Source organism: Brachyistius frenatus, unplaced genomic scaffold (genome assembly GCF_029030835.1).
Source record: "Brachyistius frenatus isolate BFR_SWC_R1_liver_20210118 unplaced genomic scaffold, ASM2903083v1 Contig_155, whole genome shotgun sequence".
NCBI lineage: Eukaryota > Metazoa > Chordata > Actinopteri > Embiotocidae > Brachyistius > Brachyistius frenatus.
In genome coordinates, this window is record NW_027210754.1 from 860,670 (window position 1) to 888,058 (window position 27,389).

At 38.4% G+C, this 27,389-nt stretch overlaps 1 protein-coding gene across 6 annotated transcripts in view; it reads right to left on the reverse strand.

The window, feature by feature from the left end:
* The window catches only part of tenm4 (teneurin transmembrane protein 4), a 139,166-nt gene that overhangs the window by 85,096 nt on the left and 26,681 nt on the right, over positions 1 to 27,389 (reverse strand). For all 6 annotated transcript variants that reach the window (XM_069716343.1, XM_069716342.1, XM_069716340.1 and 3 more), the window contains exons 2-3: positions 22,535 to 22,821; positions 21,289 to 21,561 (exon numbers count right to left, since the gene is read on the reverse strand). In XM_069716343.1, coding sequence (XP_069572444.1) covers positions 21,289 to 21,561; positions 22,535 to 22,757 — 496 coding nt within the window. In that variant the 5' untranslated portion in view covers positions 22,758 to 22,821. The remainder of the gene's footprint in view (positions 1 to 21,288; positions 21,562 to 22,534; positions 22,822 to 27,389) is intronic.

A 27,389-nucleotide genomic window follows, 5' to 3' on the forward strand; every position in this document is an offset into this window, starting at 1 on the left:
CACTGCTCATTTTGCATATCCCTCATCCAACATAACTGCCCTTCTCCAAACTAAGAAACACTGTACACTAGGATGCTCACAGCGTACTGTGCTCCTTTTTATATTTGGAAATAGAAACGATTTTTCCCCACTGTGGGATTAATAAAGTCAAATCTATCTATCTATCTATCTATCTATCTATCTATCTATCTATCTATCTATCTATCTATCTATCTATCTATCTATCTATCTATCTATCTATCTATCTATCTATCTATCTGTCTGTCTGTCTGTCTGTCTGTCTGTCTGTCTGTCTGTCTGTCTGTCTATCTATCTATCTATCTATCTATCTATCTATCTATCTATCTATCTATCTATCTAACTCAAATATGACTATCATATAGTTTCTTATTTTAAGGCCAGTTGGATCCAATCCCATGCTGTCAGGAAATGTTCAAACTCCACACAGAGCTTCATTAATGTGTGATTAACTTGTGATGCAACTCTGCACCATGCCAAAAATTGAGCAGTTAAGTAACATGACTACAGCGCACAAAGCCATCAGATAGGTGCTCTCCCCATCTTCCCATCAGTGCTCCGGTCTTGATGTTGAAATTCCTGCTGACCTGACTGTCATTCATCAGCAGAGATGAATTTCCTCCAGCTCCGTAATGATCCCTGAAGAGTATTAAAACACGACTCACTGACTCGCATCTAATTAGGAAACAATTAGCGATATTAACATATCAGCGACAGCCCTAGACAAGCAGTGAATGTCCGCTGCACGAAAGAGTCACAGTTTGTGCTTTATATACACTTCACGCCGCACACTTCATTTCTTTCTCAACTCTATAATGCCGGCGCAGTAATGGGTGCAGAGGCACAGTGGTCCTGCTGTGGGTTAATGACCATAGCACTGCTGTGCTTCAATGTACAGGAATGCTTAACAGCGAGAGGAAGAGCTGTTGAAAACGGCATTATTACAGTCATTCCCTGATTCCCTTGGATACATCTCAGGCCGAAGATATACTTGCTTCAAACTACCCGTTTCGTGTGCGCGAGGCACGTATCCTACGTCTCACGGTATCATTGATTTTCTGGTTTGCCCTCTGGTGGAGTCCACGCAGAGTAAAGAGGCAAGTATGCGAGCAACAACATTCACCACACAAACAGTTGTAAATGGGAACGCATGGTTCAAAAACAAGAGTTTCTCTCTCTCTCTCTCTCTCTCTCTCTCTCTCTCTCTCTCTCTCTCTCTCTCTCTCTCTCTCTCTCTCTTTCTCCGGCCTTAGATGCTACGTTTAGCACGTGTCAAAACAACAACAGTCTGCTGCTGAACCAAGCCCCATTCAGTGAGCTAGTATCTACCACTATAAAAACCAGAAACAGGGCTGAAATTCTTGACATGAAAGACTAATATATGAGCTATATACAGGGCTTCTGTGATATTTCTGTGCATTTTTCTCAAAGACAAACTTCAGGGAAACGATAAAAAAAAATAAAGTCCTCTGAAAATGGTCAAAGTCGTAACATAAATGAGGCCAAAGTAGTCATATTTAGCGCTATTATTCATGCACACAAAGGTTTTACTACCTCACTGTGTTTAATTGATGCTGCCTTGTTTAGTTCGTGCCCAGGCCACGTGCACCTAAAGCCAGAGACAGGGCGTCTACAGGCGAGAAGCCACAGCTTGAGATGGCCAGAAAAGTTTCTCTGGCTGCCAGAGTTGATTGCCTTTGCCTTCACTCACTATATTACAGCAGCAAAAGGGGACCTTTACTTAAGAGCCTTTGGACCATGCCCCTACTGCTTTAGCTTCTGACAGGATCAGGAAGAGCCAGTTACTGCCCGGTTTGGCCAGACTGCAAACACAGATCACAGCCACATTGAAGGCCCTAATCTACTCATTAGCAACCCAATTAAAGGAACAGACAAATAAATTGTCTGTGATCTGTAGGTAAGGGCATTTAGTGCTTCCTTCCAAGAGATAATGCTTAACACATGTCTTGTAATACATTTGGGAATTTAACAGATGTTCTAATCCAAAGTAGCCTACTAAAAATGTAAGACTTTAATCCAACATTGACCCTGTATTTCATTAAAATATCAAGTAAAGATGAAATGATTATGACATCATACATTTGCACATCATGAAATTTTAACAAACATGCAAATGTGGGTGGACAGCTATGCATCAACATTATTATTTGTTTTACAACCCTACAACTTAAAACAAATAAACAAGTAGATGTTCTGTGCAACTTTGAGAGGACATATGAATGGTGATGGAAATGTGCTGGATGTACCAGAGAGCAGCATGTGATCATTTGGCTGCACGGTAATTTCTCCTGCTAGGGGACTGTTATGTTATTTTAATGAGACAGTGACTGTAAGGCAGAGCAAATAGAAGGAGCTAAGGCAACCCGATGCCTGAGTGGTAAGAGAACATACTACATAAGCAAAAAAATGCTCTCAGCAGTGGAATTCCTGGTTTGATTCCTGGCAAAATCTTAACTGCATGCCATTCCCCTGCTCTAATACCCACATCTCATGACTCTCTCTGTCATCACTAATAAAAGGCAAAAATTCCCAAATGTAGTGGTAAATATAAGGGTATTATAATACGTAATCTCCATCACAAAGGAATATGTTGCGATATAGTACATTTTCTTGAAATATAGGGATCATTTACATCCGAATGAAATGTCATGTTTTAGGTAACATGTATTCAAAAATCCTGCAAACTGAATATTACCATGAAGCAATCTGGTTCACTGACTTGAACTTGTCTAACGAGTGTCAGATATGAAATAGAATGCTACCATGGTTGCAATGGTGGAAGTAACTTACTCTTGTTACTGTAACCAAGTTAGGTTTTTCATGTAATTGTATTTTTTTGACTATTTTTTTTAGTTCATTTGAAGTATGGTCTTAAGTACTAAGATAAGTTTCAGTCATAAATAAACCGTGCAAGAATGGAGCATAAGAAAGGAGCCAATTCAGAAGGGAAAATGCTGTCCAGGCAGAGCTCCATGCAGAGTGGTGCCACTCTGTCCATCCATGCTTTGCACTCAGCTGATATTTTCGGGAGTGTCGAGAGTGAGTTGTACATTTGACCCTAAACCAGCCAGGGAACGGGACAGAAAATGCACAAAAATGCACTCAAATTTAATGGCTCATAAAAAGAAAAGGTTGAATCTACCTGAGTTAATTAATGGTTTAATGCCACCTACACTAAGCAATCCAAACCAAACGCATTCACGACGTGACCTGCAGGTGCATGCTGGGTCACGGCTAAATGTTAAACGCTAGAATGCTCTTGGTGGACCTTCCGGCTGAGTGTATTGCTTTTCTCAAGTTACTTCTACCGGAGGTGAGGTGTGCACCCCCTTTTCTGTTGTTTTTGACAGCTCCTGTTCATTGTTAGGTATATTATTTAATTGTCTGAGTTTGGCCTGTTCTCTATTTAATAAGGTTGTGATTTATCAGTTGTGCACACAGACTGTGGGTGTCTGTCTACAGAGATATTAAAGCAACCTTTCTAACCATGCTTGTGAGCCTTAAGGGAAAAAAAAGAAGAGAATATATGCTGGTTCTCAAACCTCTTGGGTCTAACATTACTTTATAGATTGTGATATTACCCTGCACTAAGCTGAGGCTGTGTCAGAGACTCCTCCCAGACCTCCAAGAACACGTTTCTGGGAGAAAGGCTAATTCATTGAAAAGGTCATATTTGGAAAAAACTAAATCTTGGCAAATTATCAGCATGAAGAAATGCAGGAACAAAAAACTTTTTTTTTCCCTTTTAAAATCAATTTCCAAGGACACACTCATCTAAGCTTGTAACTACAAAGCATTCGCACAACTGCTTGAAGCTATAGTCCCGCAGACTAGTAACATTAAAATAGACTAGTGTCAAAAACTGAACCGTTACCAGTAATGCTGTAGTTTCATAATGCAACTAGGACTGCTAGTAACAGTTATTCTACTACAGATCCATGTTTTTGTTACAATTTGCAATTATAGAAAAACAGAAAAAAAAAGGGAGGTCCTCACGTTTCAAAATCCGCAGGCAGCTTTTTTGATGACACCAACAACTAATCAGGTCTTAAAACTGTGTTCTTTAATTTTCTGACAATCAACTAATTGCTTTAGCGCAACTAATTACAAGCTTTTAAAGGATTTGAGGACACACCTTGTGCTCCAGAGATGTCTGTATATTAGGCTTTTGGGAGTGTGTATGTGCTGACTAATGAGTGGAGACAGGAGGAGACATCAGCACAGTAACTGCAATCATCAATGTAGGGACTTTAATGCACAATCGTGAATTGGAAACTAAGAACCTTATTCCAATGATAAAGTTTGTGTATGCGTGAGAGGCTGAATCAGTCATTATCACTGCACAAATAAACACATGACAATTTATAGTTAAAAAATGCCTTTATTTGAGAAGGCGTATTTGGCTAAGAGAGTGAAAATCGAATCAGGCAAATAGAGAATATAATTAAGAGGGAGGATCTAATCGAGTGGAGAAAAAAAAATCGAGCAAGAAGAGTCAACATCTTTCATCCAGAGAGTCCTGATTTTTAATTCTCCCACTGTCTCTTTGTTTTCTCTAAACCCAGCTAATCTTTCTGGTTTTGCCACCAACTGATATCAATTCTGAAGCCATGCATAGAAAATAAGATATATTGAAGGAGATAAAAGTTGCCACTCTTCAAACACACAACAGGATATATCAGATCCAGTATGAATGCCTAAGTTAAATATACTACACATCCACAATGCTGAGAAAGGTGAAGCAGACGTGCGACTCCACAGTGACAACAAGAATTATGTTTACTCGAGAGCTATAGCTGCGTGCGGCATCCATGTCCAGGTATTTGCAGTTGAACATGAAGAAAAAAAAAACATCTGAGCGCCTGCCCTGTACCATCAACTGATGCTGTGGCACACAAGACATATACAGGACGCAGAGGCATGATGAGACTCTCACAGCGGACTGAGTGTTGTCCTCACACTGCTTCTCTTGTTGGAAAATTGTGTCCAATCTCCATTTTACAACTGAAAACAACAGGCTGCATGTATTGTTGTAGTCAAAATACAAGAATGTGGATTTAATGCTTATCCTAATCCACATCTTGGTATTCTAAAATGACAATAGGGCGAACTTGTGAGAAAAAAAAAAAAAAAAAGGAATACTGTGTGTTAACAAATTGACTCGGACAGTTGCGTGGTAGCATTTGAACAGGGGTGTGTGAAAGGTTGGCCGTTTGTTATTGGCAGATCAGAACAATGTTGTGTAATTTGCTCCTGGCACTAATTTTGTCATTTAGTGTAGGTGGAGTGGGATTGACTACAATGTGATGGCATGAATAAAGCTTTTGTCATACTTTCAGTTGTTGTTTTGTGCTCAGTCCTACCACTACAATCGAGTCCTGCTATTACTGTGTTTGAATGTGGAGGTCAAAGTGAAATGCTCCATTTTCCTGTGGGCACACACACTCTGTGACACAAAGTGGGGTTTCCTACAGCGCAGTGGGCTTTGTTCCTTGCATGCACCTGCTTGGTATTTTGCAGTGCAACGTGCGGCTGTTTGCCAGTGACGCTCCCCCTGGCGTCGCTTGTAAACCAGCATGGAATTGTAGTTTCAGTTTTAGTAAACTTCAGTAAACTTTGCAGCGTCCACAGCCAACAGGCCCGGACCGAGTCAACAGCTCAATACAGTTGCAGCACGTGGGTTATGTGCCTCACTAATTGGTGGAGGTGCATCTTTAAACCACTCTCTAAAATCAGACACACACTTTTAAGTATTGGTTAACTTGTCTGCTTGCCTTTCACTGTCCATTCTTCAATCAGCAGACATGTAATTACACATCCTGTTGTTTTTTTAAAAAGATTTTGATTACGGGAGCAATGCCAGGGGGGCGCACAGCCGATTAGCCCGATTCTTACCAGCTTTCGTGTATTAAGGCTTTCCTTTGCAGTTGATTAAGTCTCTTTGTAGCCATCTGAAGGCAGCAGGTATGTTTTCCCTCTGTGGTGTCTAATTTGAGTGACACACATTGTGTAAAAACAAAACACCCAATCAAAGATTAAATCGTGCACAAAAACAGACAAACTTCTGCTTTCTTGTGTGTGTGAAGTCTTCTTCACTGTCCTGTGCAGTTTATGGAACAAAATTCAAGGCTGTAGATGTTGACACCCTCCGGAGGGAGTCATAAATTGGTGCCTCTTGTTAATGTTAATCCTCTATACAATCCTTGGGTAAGAGCTTTGGCAGTACAAAATGTTCAGATGGTAGGTAATATAAGTAAAAATGAACCATAAATTTGTATGATGCTCAGATTGAACACTAAACCATTATAATGACTATTTTCTGTAAGGACTATAGTGTGAGTATTGGTAAAATAAAAATTAATTTTTTTTTAAAAAAAACATTAAGGATAATGTATAATCTAAGTTTTTTTGAAAGGGAAAGAGTTGGTTTAATAAATACATTTATAAATAATAATAACATGCCAAACCAAACAGAAATAATGGTTTATTAATTGAGTCATATTTGCCAACAAGGTACTTTGACTGGCACCTTAATTGGATGTTTAATGGATTTTGAATTACCTGAAAATAATCATTTCCCTCTTCAGCATTCCAATTTTGTTCTCTTAATAATGTATTGTTGTATAGCTCTAATGGTCATATTTACAGTTTTCACCAGTTAGGCTCACGTTTTCCTGGAAATGTTGGGTAAAGATTTCAGGAAGAACTCATGATGCACCTTTTTGGGCTTTTTCTGAGTAATTGGCAGTTTGAGCTCTGACTCATTAAATGTACTCTTTTGTGAACTGCTCTACATCACTGCTCTTGGTTTGGACTGAAATTCAAAGACTGAGAAAAGATGGTGTTAATCCTGCCTTTGCGTCACTGACAGTTTTAGAAATTCAGCATCTTTGAGGCTGCATTTAAATCAAGCCTTGAAGGGGTGCGTTTGCAATGTGTCACAAGAAAAGATGGAGTGAAAATTAGCAAACACACCAGCAGACTGGTGACGGTTAAGTAACATTAATAGGTACAATTTACTGTGAACTTACACTCCCGTCAAACATCAGCTGTTTTCTTCTATATTCTGGGCTGTGTTGGGACATTGTAGGACAAACTGCAAATATATAATATGGACAGCTGCTTTTTTTTGGCAGTATCGGATTTACAGAATTTTTAGTACCTTGATTTCAGCTATTGAATCCATTGAAATGTCTAAAAACAGACTGCCCCCATCTATGTTTGATACATTTTCAATCAAGTTTCAATCAAATCTGCCACATTGCTACATAGAGACTTTATCCATATTATGCTTTGGATGATATCTTTTGTTTCAATAGTAATATGGGTCTTGGCTGGTGATTTGTAGGTCACTTTAACAGAAGCAACTGTTTACTACAATTTATGAATCAATGTTAAAATGAACAGAAAACCGATAGAACAGATGAGAATATTATAATTAATCAATGACAGGCGATGCTAAAAGAATTCTGCTGCAGGGTAAGAAAACAGTCATAGGATCAATACAAGTAACGGAGTTCACAATAAGGCAACCTTTGAACAACAACAACAACAACAACAAAATAGCATGAAACTGAGTGTCAGATCATTAAAGGTATTCTATCCTAAAATCGAAGTAAGAAGGCTCTGGGTTCACAGACAGTAACACTTCACGTAATCACTATAGGTGATCTAAAAACAAAAGACAATGCTATGAAATGACCTAACTCATGATTCTGTTTAGGCATTTGCTAAATGAATTTAGGTTTATATTTACTTCTATGTTTTGGAAACACACAGGAGTTGTTGTGTGTGCTCCGGTAATAATTAAACTTATCAAAGCTCTGCAGGCAAGACAAACAACAAGACGGCTTCATTCTGTTTTTCTGAATTAATATTATTAGGTTTCCCAAATTGACATAATTGTATTCTGTTGCACAGCTGCAAGCCATAACCTTTTTATGAAATTAATACTTGACAGGTGATCTCTCAGACAGAGTGAAGCTCAAAGGGAGGCTTTTGAAAAAGTCATACACCTCATGCAGCAGATACGAGTGATAAGATATGTTGTAAACACATGCTTCATCTTTATACTCCTTTAGCTAAATCAAGCCATTGGTTAATCAACACCATCTACCACATATTACATATACCAGCTGCAGGATTACAAAACTGTTACCAGTTCATATGAAGTAATGTTATCAATTTCTCAGGCAAACTGCAAACTGCAATCCTGCCCGACTCTGCCTATCATCCCCCAACCTACCCCAAACTATACAGCGCAAAACACGGACACATAGACACACTCGCAGCGGAAGTGGGAAATGAGCTTTTACGAACCAGCATCAGAAAATTGATGAATATTTCTCTGACAGTGCCGTTTACCTGCTAGAAATCAATATCATAATAACCGAGAGTGAACATAATGTATGACTGAAAACAAAATGTAAATACCCATAAATGCTTTTTTTATAGACATGCCTGACCATTACTGAGAAAATGGAACTTGTATTTGCATGTAATAAAAAAGTATTACCGCAGAAGGCATTGTTCCATTTAAAGCAGACCAGCTACATTCCTATCAGCACTTTAAACCCAGCATCCATTACTTACAACTACTGAATGCTCTTAAAGAGCTCCTGAATGACAATTTAGAAATGGATGGAGAGAATAACCCAATAAAACAAACAAAAACTCTCTGGACACTCATACAGATGTCGTAGTGGCTGTAGAACCGTAGAAGGACACTAAAGAGAGAAATTGATCATTTTATTCAAATTAACAATTGTCACAATTTCCATAAGAAGACAGACTAAACATCGACCCTTCCCTCCTCTTCAGATTAAACCATTATAAGGATGCACTCATTTAGAGATAATCTATTCACCTAGGAAAAGGGGAATGTACGACTAAGCTGTAAAAAAGCAGTCACATACATGTGTTAGCAAACAGCAGAGTATATACAGACAGTAGCTTCCCACAGTACCACCTGGGAAGATGAAAGAGGAGGCCAGAGTGGCTGAGACTAGAGATTGCATTTCTTCTGTGGGTGATTCTAAGCACAGACTCCTCTATCCTCTATACCCACATCCCTGCATGGCTTCTGCCACTCTCATCCATCCACTCTATTTATGTGTGTCCTGCAATCTAGCCGAACGACACCATCTGTTTCGACCTTTCTATGACAAACGCAAGAATGAATCACACTGGAAATATAAAATTGAAATTCTAAATAAAGTCAATAGAAATTTCTTCTGTTTGAAGAGAAACTTTATTGCTGCCTCCCTGCAAGATTCAATTTGCAGTGTTACCAATAGGAAATGTTTGAACACCTCCGATATAATAAAAGGAGAAAACACTGTGCAGGTTGGCTGAATCATGTCAAGACAGCAAAGCCAGCAACGAATTTAATCCATTTTCAAGTCCCAAATTTGTTGCTCTTTACTTCATCAGTCTTTTGAATCTGTGTTAGTTACTGAGGTGGTCTGACATTTCTAAATCCCCCCATACAGACCCATGTAAGCAGCTCCGGGGATTTCTTTGTTCTGGGATGAAAAGTAAAGGTTTCAAATCGTCCCACTGTTAACATTCTGCAGACATGTGATGGCTGTTTTTGAAGGATCTCCAGGTCGACACAAATGCTTGTAACTGATATTGTGACAGGGTGGCTTCTCCAACTGCATGGAAAAAAAGTGGTGTAAAATCAGGCTTATAAACGCATCCACACCCAATTGCATGACCTCTGCAGAGGGTTCCAGACTTCAAAGACGTGAACATGGTAATCTGCTTTGAATGGATATTTCTACACCCCTATCATAGCTCGATCATCAACTGAGCCGACTTAAACCACGGTTGAAAAAACAATGCTAATAGTGGATAATTATCAGCTTTTACTCCGTCTGCACTGGCTGCTTCATTCCCTCTCCCATCACACACAGCGGCTGGTGAATAAACACAATGGCATGAATAAATAATGACCCCACAATCCTCTTAAGGTCCCTGAATAGTGAGGGGAAAAAAAGACAAAAGTTTACTTTTGGTGTTTGAGAGCAAGCGGAGCCTGAAATTGTAAGCAACTCATTAGGGCTACATGTGGCCTGCCTGGGGCCTCGCTGAACAAAGATGGCACCATCCCCATCCTGTCATTCCTCAGCGCATTCTAGGCCTGGCCTAGTAAAATTCTAAAGTATCCCCCTAAGAAAAAGCTACACTCCCAATAAAAGACAGTAAAGAGCTTAAGTACTGCCTCAAAAATTTAAAACTTTTTTTTTTTTTTCAAACTTTCTTCTGGAATCAAAATTTGAAAAGCCTGAGTAAGAAGTTGTGAGTACTGAGAGGGACACCTTTTAATGGGATATGTGCAGATGTGTTATGTTGTGTATATAAAGATCATAGTAATATGTAGTAGTATGAAAAATCATCTGTCAAAACATGATTTCCTCCTCTCATCATGCTCTCTGGATAGAGCTTACATAAAACACCCATTTTTCATTTCAGTAACTTTGTCAGTGTTGACGAATTGATTTGTGTGCCTGCAGCTCCCACTGAGTGCATGACAGTTCACAAGGCTATCTAAAATACATGCTGTCAAGAGGCTTGTGTTTCTAAGTGCTTATATAATTTGTTGCATGGTTAAACTTACAGTAAACTGACAGTCAGCAACATGACCAATAAGGTTTGTGTGTAACAAAAGTTACAGCAATTTAAGAATAATGAAGGGCTGCCTGTGAATGAGTCAGAAAAACACAAATAGGCAATCCTGATCTTGTATAAGTATTTTGCAACCATTCAGGTTCATCTTGTCATTCTCTTTCCTGAAAGAGTCCATTCAGGTAGCGGTAGAGAGGTAGCATACATGTAATAACAAAAGTGTGCAGACAGAAAACACCTTTTCTGAAGTGTAATTGTTCAAGCTTTGGTCAGAACGAAGGGCAGCCAATTTTTATTCCAAATTTCAACTGAGGCAATGAATAGAAATCAAGTTGCCTGGGGTACATAGAGTCCAAGCAACCGTAGATGGGCAGTGAACACTATGATTATCCTTTAATACTGTGTCAAACTATTAGTCAATCCGAAATTTTTTTTAATATATTTTCAACGGTTGAATATTTAATAATAACTGTTTGACATAAAATAAAAGTATAGTCAGGAGCACTAATAAGCTGCATCATGTTCTTTGGTATTACATGGTAATAAGCATTCTAAACAAACTGTCTTTTACCAGTGTAACTTCTTAGTCATGTTAAACAATGTGCGTCTCTTTATAGATACTATCTCTGCCAATCCAATTTAATAATTTGTTTTTGTTTTTGCACTCGGGCTCGCCTGGGATGATCTGCATGATCAGAATTGGGGAAAATCATGGATCAATATCAGCTAGCCAGCTAGCCTAGTTTCAATCTTCTGTTTATTGCACTCCAGCTCGAGTATAATTACCATTATTACATTATGTTGTCATTTTTAAAATGAAATGCAGCTTTGTAGAATGCATTTTTCCTGATTGATAAAAACATGATAGCAGGCTCAGTATAAAAAAAAGATAGATGTTGTATATCGTATACTATACATAGATATAGGATATACAAGTAGATTCGCCCTGTTTGTGTTCAACAGGAGTCGCCTCTGAACATTTTGATCCACTCTCGTATTGTCTTGGGTGTGTACAGTAGGAGGAAAGCACAACGATGCATCACCACTTGCATTCACTCAGAAATGCTGCGTTCAATACTTTAGCTTTTTTGAAAGGAAACAAAAGTACTACCCTAGCAGTCTTTTTTTAACTTCAGTCAAAAAATGTGTTGTCACTTTTCAGTTTTATACCAAAACTCTATGGTTGTATAGGTTAGGAGGCCCTTCCCTTGTTTGTACTTCAATACTGCATTTTTACTGTCTTTTGAGCAATTTCGACAACAAACAAGCAGTGCAATCTCTTACAAGGGTGGTGCCTGAATACAATTAAAAAAGCACAGCAATTGAGAGCTGACCCAGAATCAAAAGTGCAGAGAATCTAATAAGTGATGACTGCAGCTTTGGTCAAACTTAATGGCAGACTTTAGGAGAAATCATGATTCTCTCGAACAAATCATTTTAATGCCACGTAAGAACATGCACAAGGTCAAGAAAAAATTCCGGGTTCATTTCTTCAAAAGCCTTCCGAGTGTTGTTATCTCAGCCATGCATATCTTGTAGGGTCACAACCACCGTATATTTTTTATAAGTACCTGTTTATCAGGCAGCTGACTGAAATAAGTCCGTTTGTTTTCTAGTTCCTAATTTAAGCTGTCCAACTTGACATTTAAAAAACAACTGCTTCAGGGTGCCATCCATACTGTACCTAAGCTCGGTGGGGAAATCTTTCCGTCTGTCCCGGACTACATTTCCCACTAAAATAAATTATAAAACTGTTACACATTCAACCAACTGTTAACAACTGGCGAGCCAGCTTCAGTTGTCTGAAAGTGCATCACTGCCAAAATTTGGTAATTCGCACACTGAAAGCATTGAGGTTTGAAGACAGCTAGAATGCAGCTCTGGTGTGACCTGCTGCAGAAGCTGGCAATTCATACAGCTGTGATAAGAATAGTGTTTCCAGTCTGACAGCAGTACTTTAGGGGAACCTCTAAAAACGGAGAAAAAAAAAAAAAGAGAGGAAAAATAACGTAAAGTTTCTCTCCTGAGCTATTTTCTTCAAAATGCACAGGCTGTGGAGCTGTCCAGCACAACAAGGTTTTGAAATGGCAGGTCCTTTATGTGTGTGACATTCCTGTTCGCAACACCCTGATATTTGAGCATTGGAATGTTATTTTGAATCCAGCTGCATTGACGAACTCTGAGAAAAGTGGCACTGTTACCAAAAAATCATTACAGACGACCGTCGGAGTTATCACACGGATGATCTTGTATTACACAGCTACGGCTTTCAAGTTTTAAAAGCAAAGAAGCTAATGTTATGTACTAACTGTCAGAGATACATGTCATCTGCATCTTCTGAAACTTTATCATTTCATTATGCTGTGTTCTCAAACTCAAAAGTGCTTTGATGGTAGATACTTGTTATGTGTTCGTGTGGTGTTTCAATTTATATAGTCTGCACATAGATGGTAATGTCTACATGATCATGATGAAATAATGATTTAATTTTGTATCGGATATACATTTGTGTATGTTTACATATAAAATGTATTAAATCAAGTTTTGGATGACTAAGTGACAGACAAACATTTACATATTTAATCTCCATAGTTGGTGTTTACCGATGAGTCTTTTGTAGATGAACCAAGTCTTAATTTCTGAACCTGGATTTGTATCATAGTCTTATACATAAGAGAGGTGACTGCTAATGAGGAAAATATCAGCATGAAGGTATAATTATTTTTATCTCATTCTAGCACGTTATGATCTCTGCTTCCTCAGCCTCAATAACAACCGCTAATTACTTTCACCAACAACAAAACGGTTGTTCAGAGATATCTCCAATTTTATTGGAAGACTCATAAAATGTTAGCAGCCAAAAAATACATTCAGATGCATGAAGAAATGTTCACATGGCAATTTAATTAGTATGGGAATATTTCATAGATATTATAGATTTTTAATTATACTGTTGTACAGCACATTCAATATTTCCAATTTAATATAAAAAAAAAATAGTATAAAACTACATTTGTGTAGGTTAGTTGAATCGTATCTGTTTAATAAGGTCAATACATATGCTGATACCGATCCAGAATGTTTAATCGGTTCACTGCTACTTGTATCCCAGATTTTAAGCATGGAGAGTATTCCCTGAAACTAATATAAATACAGCATGAGCATAGATAATTGACTGTATGTTAAATGGATATTACTAAGAGAGGGAGACAAGTAGCAAGAGTGGGTTGGAATGATCCTCCATAGAGGAGGGCTCATCCTGCTCCATGTCATGCTTTGAGCTGTAGTGAGGCCCCTGAGCCTCAGTGGTAAGATGGGCCCTGATGTTCTGTTGGTTTAAACTGTCAGAGGCGCTGGCGGGGAGTGAGAATGCAACTCCACAGATAACAACCCAAAACTGTCCACAAGGGCCTCTAAAACCCAGCAAATTAGCCTGCAAATGAGCCAGAGAATATCTCCACTAATCCGTGATCTGAGCAGAGACTCTGCCAGAAAAGTAAACAAATAAATAACTTCACAAGAAATACTGTGGGTGGAAATAACCACGGCTGAGCTGGGAAACCACCAGTGATTTCTTTGAAGCATCATTTCGCCTGATACTCTGCTGCTACGATGCCTGTGACCATTTCAGAACAAGCTTCCATGTTGCGCTCAATGTGGATGCAGTCAAATTACAGACATTTCAGGAAACACTGTCCCCCGCAGCAAATGATTACAGTCTCCAACGCAGTTGCCAAAAGGCAATGATGCACCACAATACCACTGTTCGACAGAAGTAATTGTTTGTACCTGCAGCAAAATTTATACAATTACTAAAGTATGACTGTGTACATGATATAATTGTTCCTGTGGCCATACAAATATATGTTATAACTCACCAAGTAAAACAAAACAAAACTCTTTCAAAAGGTCCCAACTCCTGTCTTTATTAATATGTCTTACTGTCTGATTTTTTTTTTTTTTTTATCTTGATTCTTTGAATGAGTTTGTAACATGGTTTGAACCAGCACCTTAATATCTAAAATACAGGACTACTTCTTTTTTTTTTAGACTAAACTACAAACAGAATAAAGTGGCCAGGACCAAAACTAAGATATTTAAAATGAGACTTAGTTAGCAGGTAACAGTACTTAATCATTTCTGTGTGATGTACATATTTTCATGTGCATACAATTATAAATTTGAACTTTTTGGGGTTTCTTGTCAAATTATTCAATTTTAATGTGCACACAGTTACAGTTCACTGGACTACACATCATGCAATACTATTATACATTTAGGTTCACTTCTATGACCATCTCAGAGCGCAGTTTTGTATCAATAAGTAAATGATACTGTATAAAAACAAAGACAGGACTTCAGATGCATCGTTAAAATAAAAAGACCAATATTAGGTCCATTGTTTCTCACTGATTTGGAATTTTTGTCATTTTATTTCAAACAAAAACCAGGGGGTCTTCATAATATTACTCTCAGTTTTTCCTGTGCAAATATCATTGAAACATTTGTTCCATGAGTGCAAATATCCTTCTTCTCCTCCATAGCCATAATATTAAACCCCATTTCTGTGGTCCCACCACACTGTTGTAACACAAGCACGAATGAATGCAGCCCTGTAGTACACAAAAATCTTGTCTAATTGGAAGTCTGATGTCACTACATCCCATAGGCTCCGTAATATGGTGGCAAAGCTCCAGATAGTCAGTTCCAAGTTAACGAACATCCTAAATGTGGAGTGTGATTCCAAGAAATTTGCTCATTCAACTCAGGGGGGCGTGGCCATCAGCAGGGGGATTTTGGTGTGCACAAGGCACGAAGATTAAGGCACAAGGGTTTTGTATCAAAGAGGAAAAGTGCTACTTGTTCTGTGGTTATTTTTAGAAACGTGTCATGCATTTCAAACGTGATTCCCTTATTTTCTTTCATCTGTCGTTATTCATCAGTAGTCTATTTAATAATGATTAGAGCAATGAGGGGCATTTCATTGTGTAAGTCATATTGGACAGTGGTAGTGACAGTATAAAACAATGTTTATTTAGAAAAGACTAATGAGCCTTTTGCAAACACTGAATTTACTTCGCTTGGGTCAACTTTGAAAAAAACACTGCATTTAATAGAACAAAGTGGACGGTTGGATTCCTGATAATAAATAAACAGAAGTCACCCTTAAGCTCAGGAGGTGATTTTGAATGCAATGGAAATGTGGCCTGGTCCAAGAATAGTGTCAGGGAAAAGAAACTTAACAAAGGTTCGTCATTACTTGGATAGGGGACAGGTTGATGCATTCCCCACTCAAGTTAAAATTTTTGAGAAATTTGCTTTTCAAAGCCCCCGTAGCTTGTTGGTGCTGTGAAACGTTTCTACGAGGAACACCTGTCTCTCATAGACAGACAGGCATGCTACGTTCAAAGATTCAGTAACTGAGATCCACCCTAGAGCGCTTAACCTCAATCTTTCAACACTTCAAAGTTTCTTCAGAGTATTGAACCCTCAAAAAAGCATATAATATAGGACGCAAGGGAATCAATTATTGTCACTGTGGAGTTTGCACTTACTGCAATAGTTTTTGTTTCACAGTTTGTTTTATAACTCAGCTAAGAAAAGTAATATTAATTGTAATTATATTACATGTGTACTATCTTTTTTTTAGGCCTAGTTAAGTAAAGTAGTAGAGGTTGTGAATAACATTAGAAGATCAAAAAGTTATTTAAATTTACCATACTTATATATGTTCATAAGATATAGTATAAGAATACAGATGCACAGTAAATTCACATAAACAGACTGGGCAAGTTTCATCTGCGAACTCAACATCAATAAATATTGCACTTACGCCGGCTAAACGCATGATCACATCAACACGTTAGCCACGATGTGCTTTGAAGGTAAAAAATGCTGATTGATGACTCGTGTTTAATCATGCAGAACAAAAAAGAGATGTGAATTAAGGAGCCTGACCATCATTTATCTTCAAGCCAAGTTTTTTTGCTTGCTAATTCAAATCATTAGTCTGTGGAGGAGCCTTAAAAGTGTGTTAGTGTGATAAAGACATCTATGTGAAAGGGAAGGAAAAACATGGACAAAGAGAATATTTTATACTTATCATGATGTTTACTGCAGGCTAATAAAAAAAAAAAAAAAAGGCTGTACTTAGTGTTATGTAATATAATTGGCATAATTGTGCTTTTGGCAAAACATCTTAAAATCAGTTTACTCCTCTCCTTTGTGAAAAAAAATACATATACATATATATTAATATATACCGTATATATATATATATATATATATATATATATAATTTTTTTATTTGAATGGGCATTAAGTCCAGCTAGATGAATGGAATCCCCTTCACCATTATCACTAAACCTCTGTTCAGCTCATCCAAACTGTAATAGCCAAACATTCAACTGGCACTAAATCAAGAATATGCCACAGAGACTTTCGAACATTATTCTTAAGGCATTGATGGATCCATCACTCAATACTTGCCAACCTGCTTATCATGTACTCTCAAACCCGAGCGCACAAGCAATCTGTTGTTGCAAAGCTGACATCTGTCATCAGGTCTCCTAACTTTGTGCTGCACGATGTTTTTGTACCATATTCTATTTTAAAAGCACTTTGCCGAGTTGGGTAAAAACTATAACCAAAACTGTTCATCAGTAATTTACTGTTACTATTGAAACTACTAGTAGCGCCTCTATCAAATATATTATCGTAGAATGATTGTTGTGGCACCAACACACAATCAACAGACAAAGCAATAAAATTAAATTGAATTTGACCAAATTCAGATTTGATTTTGTGATTTCAGAATTGCTTATAGATCAGGGGCCTCTTTTATAACCGTTGCTTATGCAAACTCCCCACACAAAAGTCACCATTTATAAAAAACAAACTCGACGGGAAAATCTGCATACCTGCACGCAAACTCTGACCTATGTGTACGTACATTTTGGAGAAAGGGGAAATTGGCAACACAGGTGGGAAGGTGGAGATTTGACGCAAGACTGTAGAAAATAAAAGTGAGCGGCACCATCGCACCGCTATCGCTGTTGCAGCAACAGGAGTCGACCATTTTCAGCTTTTTTGCGCACGTATGATTGTAGCATGGATTCGATGCAATGTTTTATAAATGAGGCCCCTAAACAGAAACCCCCGTTAGTTGCTGGTGTGCTGAAGGAAATTAAAATACAGCTGAAAGGTTGAGGAGGGACTTTCACAAGGAGATTTTACTGGTGTTCCTCGAAGCTTTGCCCTGAAGCAATGCCTACAGCTACCAGGATTTGCGTAATGAGCAATAATAGAAAAGAAAATTTTAACTATCCACTCCAAAAGAATCAGAAAGCTAAATATGATGAGTCCCACACTGTATGCTTTTTCACTATCATAAAACATTTAGAGCTAAAAAGTCAACATGTAAATACAATAGTTCTGACACTACAAATTTGAGGGACATATTGTGTCACTAAATTGCACTTTAGAATAACATCGAAGCTTGGCTGTAATGCATTTACAGAACACTGTATATATGTATAATGACTCAATCAATATAGAACCAATCTCCCCGGACGATGGAGGACGGGAAAACTAAATCGGTACACAACTAACCTCCCGCTGGAACTAATTACATTTCGTCTATAGAAAAATGCTTATTTCACTGCTGTTAGTATTTTTCAATCAACAAAAACTGTGCAGGTCTTAGCTGCTATTATTTTCCTCCACAGGCTATGCAACCAGTGAATAACAACCCCTGGACAGACGTTGGTGGCTATTTCCACACCCAGTTCTCATGGTTACAGAGATGTAATAGCCTAGCAATGACAGTAGTATTAGAGCACACATCTGCATAAGCTTTTATTAGTTAAAACCAAGAACAGCAAGCCTCTCTCCAACTCAGCAGTCTGGCTGGCCTCCTTGCTGTTTTGACGCTGTAGGATGTGCAATGACTCAGCAGTTGCTGGCTGCTGGATGTGTCCTCAAGGAGCTCCCTGGGGACCAGAGGCAGCATGGGTAGGACACACACACATACCTGTACACACCACATGAATGTACTTTGAATGTTACCCAGCCAAAGACACGCACATGTGTATACACACACATGCAGGCAGTAAAAATCGATGCCGTAAATAATGACTTATCCAACAGTAAGTATAAAATATCAAGGACTGAAAATTGATTTGTCTATGTTGCTACACTTATTTCAAAATTTATGTTTTCAATTATTATTTACACCTAACATGTAGAAAAGTACAGTCATAATCGAGGTAAATGCTGATGTTGTCATCACATCACAACTGGAATGAATCTTAGTCAAAAACATCATAATAAGCAGAGTGTTGGTCAAATTATAGTGAGGACTTGAAATCACAGCATCAAGAAAATTGTTCCAGAATTGCTTTCGCTTATTTGCATGCATTAAAACCAGGGTCAAGTAAGTCACACGTGAAGAGGGGGAGAACTGCCCAGCGGCTTGAATACATTAAAGGAGAGTAAATGGTTTGTTGATTTAAAGAGATTAAAGCACACACAAGCACGCCTGCTCGATGGATTTTAATTAACTTGCCATATATAAATTGTATGTTATCAGGCATTACTGAATTAAATGTTGAATACAAGTGCTCTTGCTGCTTGGGTGAGTGGAATAAAAAGCTACTTAGAATCTCGATTGGGCCTCACAGATGCATCATGCTGCAGCTATGGGTGCTCTGAATGCACGCCAGCATACCAAACTCCCGTACAGCCATCCAAGGAGATTCTCTTTAATTATGTACAATACAGCCAAATCCAAGTCCCTTGGCATCTCAGATGATCAAGCAGAGGGATGCCACGTTGTCTCCCTGAGTCATTCGGGCAAATGGATTCCACTTCCAAGAGTAATTTCTGTCAGTTATAATAAGAAGCTAATACATAATGTGACACACTCTAAAATGCAAAACTATTCACAAGGTTTTCTGCAAGGCTTTGCAGGGGCAATTAGAATTTTGCCGCTAGGCCCTTGATGAGTTCCTCTATCTGTAAAGTATCCTGAGAACGCTATCATAAATCTGCCAGTTAATATGCATGATTCAGGATTGTGTTTAACGTAGTATCATGCAAAACAGAGTTGAGATGTGAACGCATAGCAACTCTGTATCCAGTAAAATAAATAAATAATACAGTCTGGCAGAAAGTCTGATATACAAATGCAGAAAAGGGAAGACATAATGGACACAAACAGGGTGATGAGTGTGAAAGTCTACCAGGTACTGCCTCCGCACTGCACTGAATTTACTCAAACAACTTTTTCTATTATTGTACACGATCCAAGAAAAAGATGGCACAGAGTTTACCAAGAAATATGTGCAGGCGGATTATTTGAAATTCCCCTTTCAAACTGAATTTTGTCGCACTGTAATCTACAATTTTAAGAGTATCTTTAGCGGAACAGCTGTTCTCGTTCTGTATCTTTGTCACAGGTTAAATGACCGCTGAACAAACAGGCCCTTCACGCCCTGCGTCAAAATAAAAAACCCAAACCACATACACATATAGATGGCTTCCCATTTCCTAGCAGAAAAAATGGTCAACTTCAATTTAGTCACACTGAAATAGTTTCAGACAGTCAAAACTGTACCCAGATATTCACACAAAGGCAAAAGGTGCAGCCCAATATTGTGGTTGTATAGATTCCAGTTGAGCAGTGTCAAAAGCAAATTCAAACCAACATAATGATTGTTTAGTCTTACACTGCACCTTGCAGTCAACACTATTTTTTGTTGCCTAAAAATCCTTCTGTTTTTGTGTAAAGGAACATGATTAAACTAAAATGATCACCTCACCCTCCAACCATTAAGGTTTCATATCACATCCATGTCTGTCCAGACTCATATGACACATTTAGATATTTAAGGAATTTTCCTAATAAAGCTGAATTTGATATAACACAAAGCTGAGAACACAACACAACAGTAGACTATGCTTCCAAGACAGATATTGCAGCAGAGAATTTACAGCTTCTAAAACATGGACGCGTCACACACATCTTTAACCCGACAGCACAGAAGATCTACACTATCCGCCCAGTTTGCAGGTGGACACCCAAGATTAGTGTGACCAATTCATTATCTGACCACACATGGAATGTGGTCACACTCTCCCCTGTTCCAGAGCTACGGCACTAAATGGACAGAACAATTTCAATTTAAAGAATATTAGGATACCACAGTGAAGTCGACCTTTGACCTTTTGGTTATAAAAAGTCATCACTTCATCATTTAATGTTATTGGACATGTGTGTGGAATTGTTTCATAATTAGCATATAAAACCTTGAGTTATAGCCACAACCGTGTGTTGTGAGGTCATAATGACCTTTGACCTCCAAAATCTATTCAGTGTGAGTGACAAATTTGAAGAATTTCACTTAAGGCATATTGCGTTCGCGAGCATGGGACAGTAGAACCGAAAACCCTAAAACAATGCCTCTGGCCACGGCTGTTGCCGGCGCTGAGGCAAGAAACATGAACACAGATCTATTGAATTTTGAAACCAGAATCAAATCCACATGGAGACGTACAGGTTGTAAAATCAGCTGTCTGATAAACAATGAAAGAGAAAAGTACAACGGCGAAGTGTCTTACCGTTTTCTGTGTTCTCATGTTCAGTGTCAGTCAGAGTTAGATTGGAGTTGGCCCTGCTGGAGAGGCACGAGCTGCGGCCGGACTTGGTGTTACTGCGGCCCCATAATCTGACAGCATGCTCCGGCGACATGATGCCATCTGTCTCCGTGTCTGCATCTGAGCCCACGCTGACGGAGTAGTCGCGGTGTGGCATCCCCAGCTCAGTCCTGTACGTAGCAACGTGTGTTGGGAGAGCTTCCCCAAAGCCGAGGTCTCGAAGGGAAAACTCTGCTCCTACAGCAAGCCAATAAATACACAGCTCTGGTGAACATAACCCCCACTACTTGATCACTTAACATAATATATTATATACATTACAGAAAAAAAGGCAGCAATATCCTGGTGTTGAACTCATTAAAGAATATTGGTCTCACAGGCAGTGGCTATGGAGTTACATCTAGATGGAAGCAAGTTTGGTATTTGAAGCCCCACTTTAAATAATAAGCAGTAGGAGCTGCCAAAGTAGAAAGTTCAGAAATACTGCACATTGGTGCTTTTAAAAACAACTGGTATTTTGTATTGCTTTTGCAGTTTGTGTCTTTTGTTCATAACTCCCAACAACCGTTTTCAAACTCTAAATGTATCCATTTGCCATTATTAAATATCTTAGTAACAGACAATTTTCCCTCAAAATTACAAACTCAAGTTGAGACTTTAAAAAAAAAAAAAAAAAAACATTTAAAAAAAATCTCTTAAAACTATTATAGTTTTATATTTCAGTTTTGATATGAATAAAAGTTATTATAAAACTATTATCCAATGAAACCAAGGTTGTAGTTTATTTCCTTCAGTGCACCAACTAAAAGGACATGGCTATGTCAATAAAAAATATTTGTATATGAAAAAGTCACAACCTATGCTTTGGTTGGACTTTGCTGAAAGTTTAATAAAGCTTGACTGTGCCATCATATTTGGTTTGAACTTTGCTCATCAATAATATATTTGAACGAGGAGGTCAAAGTGTGCATGTCTTCCACGCAGTTTTTAACATTGCCCGGCCTCCCCTCTGCTGAGTGACCTCGACTGTGACTGTGTGAATTATCAAGAGACGCCTCATTAAAAAACAATGATGCATGGACCAAGACCAGGCAGTTACCCTTTAAATAATAATCAGCCACTGTAAATGTAGTTATAGATGAACAGAGTGATATTGGTGACATTCTCCTCTATTGGCAGAGGAACACAGTATTTCTAATATTGGTCTAACCTTGACGGCTGAACTCGTCCACTTCGTGATGAACCATTTCCTTGACACGGCTGCCGTACGCCATCCTCGAGTCGTGGTCGAAGGCCTTGAGTGTTTCACTGGAGCTGTAAGATTTGGTGTTCGGTTTTCCATCCTCACTGTCAGCTGAGGAGCTGGTGTAACGGCGCTCTGTGTCCTGCCGGGCAGTGAGTGAGCGGTAGGGTCTGCGTTCCTTCACTTCCATGGCTGCTTCCACACTCTTTTCAAAATCCAATGTGGGTCACAATGCCAGTTTAGTTTGAGTGATTCTGCAGAAGAAAAAGAAACACAAGCAAAAAAAAAAAAGAGGATACTTTATGTATGAACAGATACCTTGATAGCAGCACTCATCTAATTCTTTCTTAATCCATTAGTTAATTTCCCTTTAGCCAAATCAAAGAGAATAAATTCCTCAATGTTGATGTTTAATGTTTAATTGTACCACATATCATTTGCAAGCATGATCTGTTATTTCAGATGGCATAATTCTTGTTCATGTTTAAATGCAAATGCATGTTCCCAACCAGGAAATGCATGGCTCAGCACAGTGAGAGCACAATAAACGACCAGGATTAGATTCAATAAAATATGGCACAACAAATCTTGCACCTATAAAGTTTACGGTGCAATTCTCCCACAAATATTTTATTTTATGTGCAGTATAGAAATGCATGGTTCTCCAGCATCTGTAAAAATGGCATGTGTCCTTCCATGAGTTGTGTTGTTTATAAGTTACAAATCATCAGCAGTTGAAAACTGGAGGTGCGAAACAAATCTAGGACCACTCTGAACCAGCAGAAATGATTAAAATCTGCAACATAAAACTACAACTGCCAAACAGCACTCTGAGTATATGATCAATATAGAGAGGAACTTTTAGCATTCAGCCACGGTATGTGCTGCATTTCATTTTTTTTCTTTTTTTTTAATTTTTTTTTTGTGCCTTCAAGGACAAAATAGTTAAAGGAAAATAGACAAAAAAATAAAAAGATAAATGTAAAGAAAACAAGAATTTGCTGTGTCAGTGAATCATGACATAAGTTAATGGGTAGATAATTAATGATGACACTTTGCAAACAGCTCATTCGAAGTGACCACGTGGATTAAAGAGATTGAGTTGACTTAACATATGTCGATGTGCCCCGTAAACTTTATTAAAGGCTTGTTCACTGTTTACTTTGAGGCTCAAGTCCTCAACATAGGCAGACATTAGGTTGAAGAAATGTAACATATTTTCCTGCTTGTTCCAAATGCAGTGTCATGATAATAGATCTATAATCATATTCAGTTTAATTAGCTTAAAACCATATTCACGCCACAGGATTCTGCTTTCATACTTCTTGCTCCCACACTTGAAAATGTATTTTACTATAGGCTAAAAATATGATGCAACTCACTGGATAGGAGAGCTCCTTGAAAAAGAGATAAATCTTACTGCGGGCAAATCGGAGAGTTTTTACTGACAATATGCCTGTGTTGTTCAGACAAGGATTTTTTCCACAAGATAAGCTCTTTATGAATACTGTATGAGATTTGTGCCGGACAGAACAGTAAACAATAATCCTCCTTGAACTATATTTGCCACTGCTCTGAAAAAAAAAAAAAAAAAGGGTCTCATTTAAGCCACCATTGTTGGGTTTGGGTGGGGGTGTGGGGCAGGAGGGTGGTGGGGGTTGTTTTTTGTATGTATTGACAGCTGAAAAGATCCTAGTGATTAATGACTTGAGGCCTCAATACCAGGACCTCAGCCACACTGGGAAGTGGGGGGCCGTTCACTCTGCAACCACAAGAGCACTTCAGCTGCTCCCAAGATTTCAGACGCAGCTTGTATAAATTGCTAAATTTTACCTTTTACTCGAGATCCTTGATGGTATGCAAATGTGAGAATGTGGGCAACAAACAGCCTTCTCAAGTTTCAAGAATGTTCTGTAAAGTGCATTGTTTTTGTTTCCAAAGAGCTGACCATCCATCTCCTGCCCTTTCTCCTCATTATTTATCAGCTAGTATGCAATGAGATGTACTTTTGAGACCATGGGAAACCTAGTGGAGCTTTTTTTGAAGAGAAGCAACAGGCCATACCCAATGAGAGATGAGATAGGATAGTTCTCCTGTCTGTCTAAAATGGTATCAACCTTGAGTGCTGCTTTCAAAATTTTTGAGAAAAGCACACATCTGACATCATCGTGTTTCAGCATAGCTGTTGTTTTTGTTTATCTAAGTCAAATTTCTGGGAACAGGTGCCGAAACAAGGGCAATGGCAATATTGCATTAATGTCACATAATGGTAGTTAAAGATAATAAACAATTAATTTGACAGAGATGTCTCATCTCTCACTAAGAAACAGAAATGTAGGTGATACAAGGGCTATTTTTTAAAGTGTTCTTATTAGCTGATGTAAGACACGAGGGATAGAAAGAAGTGCCTTGAAGCACTGAAGGAGAAGGTTAATGAGGGTACATTCACAAAGACTTAGTTGAATAAGTTATTTACATAGACAAGTGAAAAATAACTGCCATGAATTGAAATCTCTGAAACAAAGATAAGAATCATGTTTTTATTTCAAAGACAATGTTCTCCAAAAGGCTGCAGAGCCAAAAAGACACTGAGTGCATATCTATGCTATGATCCAAAATCAATTGGGGTCTCTGGATACACAAAAGAAATGGATGGTCTGTTTAATCTTTGAAACAATTGCAGACTCCACATTTTTCAATTACATTGTCTACAATTGTCCAGGTTAGAGTCATGTTTGTCTGAGGTAAAGCAAATGTATAGCAGCTGGAAGCAGTGCAATAATGTGGTTGTACAGAGAGAAAGGTGCAGGGAGTGTTGAACAAAGAATTGAAGTCATCAGATACAGTGATGCATTAAATCCTTGCTGAAATGCGTGTGTGGAGGAGGGGACTGCAGACTCAAACATTATGAGTAACGTGATTCCCAAAAACATATCACGATCATTCGACCTGTTCTGCACTTTAACATTCCTATGATGCATTCAAGATCACAATCAGCCGGTAAATGTACTGACTATGTCAGTACAGGTAAAATCAGGACCGATTAAGTAGCTCAAGAAAAAGTGAAAACCAAAAATGGTTTCAACAGACAATTCAGGAGAATGGATATCCAGTACAGAATAACAAACGTTCAATTTACAGACAGCCAATCCTTACTTGCATAGGCATATAGTGGGACTGGTAATTTCGTTTTTCATGCTGTGGTTAAGATGTCACTGCTTATGATAAATTAAACAAAAAATTAAAAACTGTTTGACGTACTCTAAACGCTGCCTGTTTCAGAAGGAGAGCAACCAGCCATCAACTCCACGGACACGCAAGTAACATTTGGATAAGACCTGCAGTTTTTGGCTGGACTAATGGGGTCAGCACTAGAAACCCTCCGAGTGAATGAGTTACACCATTCGTAGCCTGAATGCTGCGTATCTGAGTTTTCAGATTAAAAGCCCATATTTCAAATTAAAAGGCAATTACTGCTAAGGAAGACAACTCTAAAAATGTGAGTAGGTGGAAAGCTTTGTAGCTGCAGAGGAGCTCCTCGATGCGGTGATAATCTCTCGTGTCAAACTGAGCTATGAAACAAACACCTGCAGTGTGAGCAGTGTGTTATAGAAGCTGCTGTTAAAACACTTGTTGAGTTTTTTGTTGGGCAGTTACTGTGACTATGGCTCCAGTGTCAGGAGTTAAATATGGGATCTAAATAGGTGGGAGGCATTTGGGGTACAATATAAATACAAATGGCTTCGTACTATTCATCAAACAATTAGCAGTGTGATGAGAATTGCTATCCAGTGCTGGCGCATATAAATCTAACCTTCTCTCTCTGCACAATATTGTTTTTCATTATAATTAAATCCATGCTGCTCTTTACATGTCATAGATTTTGTTACATGCAGAACCCAGGGCTTAATGCCAAAGTAACATTCTTCACAACACAGACAACATACAATTTAACACACACACAATGTTTACCAAATCCCTCGGGGTGTAATCTAAAATGATTACAGATTACTTGTTTGGGAAATAACTTAATTAAGTGATCACAAACATTAAGACGATGTGTAACTGATGACATTTGTTGATAAATGACTGCTGGTATATATTACAAGACTATAGATTTTCAGTTCAGGGAAACCAAACTCATATTTTGAAACACTATCAATTTTAATTAACAAATGTTAACACCATTTCATAAAATGTCACCAAAATCATTTCAAATTCATATTAAACAATTATTTTAATCACATGTGTAAGAAAACAGGTGTCAAACTTCTTTTTTTAAAAAATTTGGTTTGGATTATTCCTATTTATACAATCTAATGTACCTAAATCAAAAGTGACAGTAAGGTCACAACACTGCAGACAAACATCTCCACAGACAGGCAGCCTTTAGGGCAACTGGGAGGAAATTTAGGCAAATATCAAGAGCATTGTCTACAATGTCCATTGAGAGAAAGGAACGCTCCATACAGGCACCACTTATATCTTTTCAGGAAAATTTGCACATGCCCAAGCTCTAAAGCCTCCTCAGTCAACAGAAAGGTGTGTTTTCAATAGAGGAAAAAAGACTTGGGTTGATGGGGTGAATGGCTTGCCAAACACATCTGAATTTGCTAATGCAAGCTGGGGAAGGGGAGGGAGGGCACGTTGGTGGTGGTGGGGTATCTCAGCAGCCGCCTCCTTCCGGGATCAAAAGCGAGCCCCGCCAGCGCATAAAACAGAATGCGTAAAAGCCTTAACATAAACAAAAGTAGCCTGGGACCACTGCTGCAGCATGCTCCCTGCTACTAATCACTCGAAGCTATTCAAGGTTTAGTCCTGA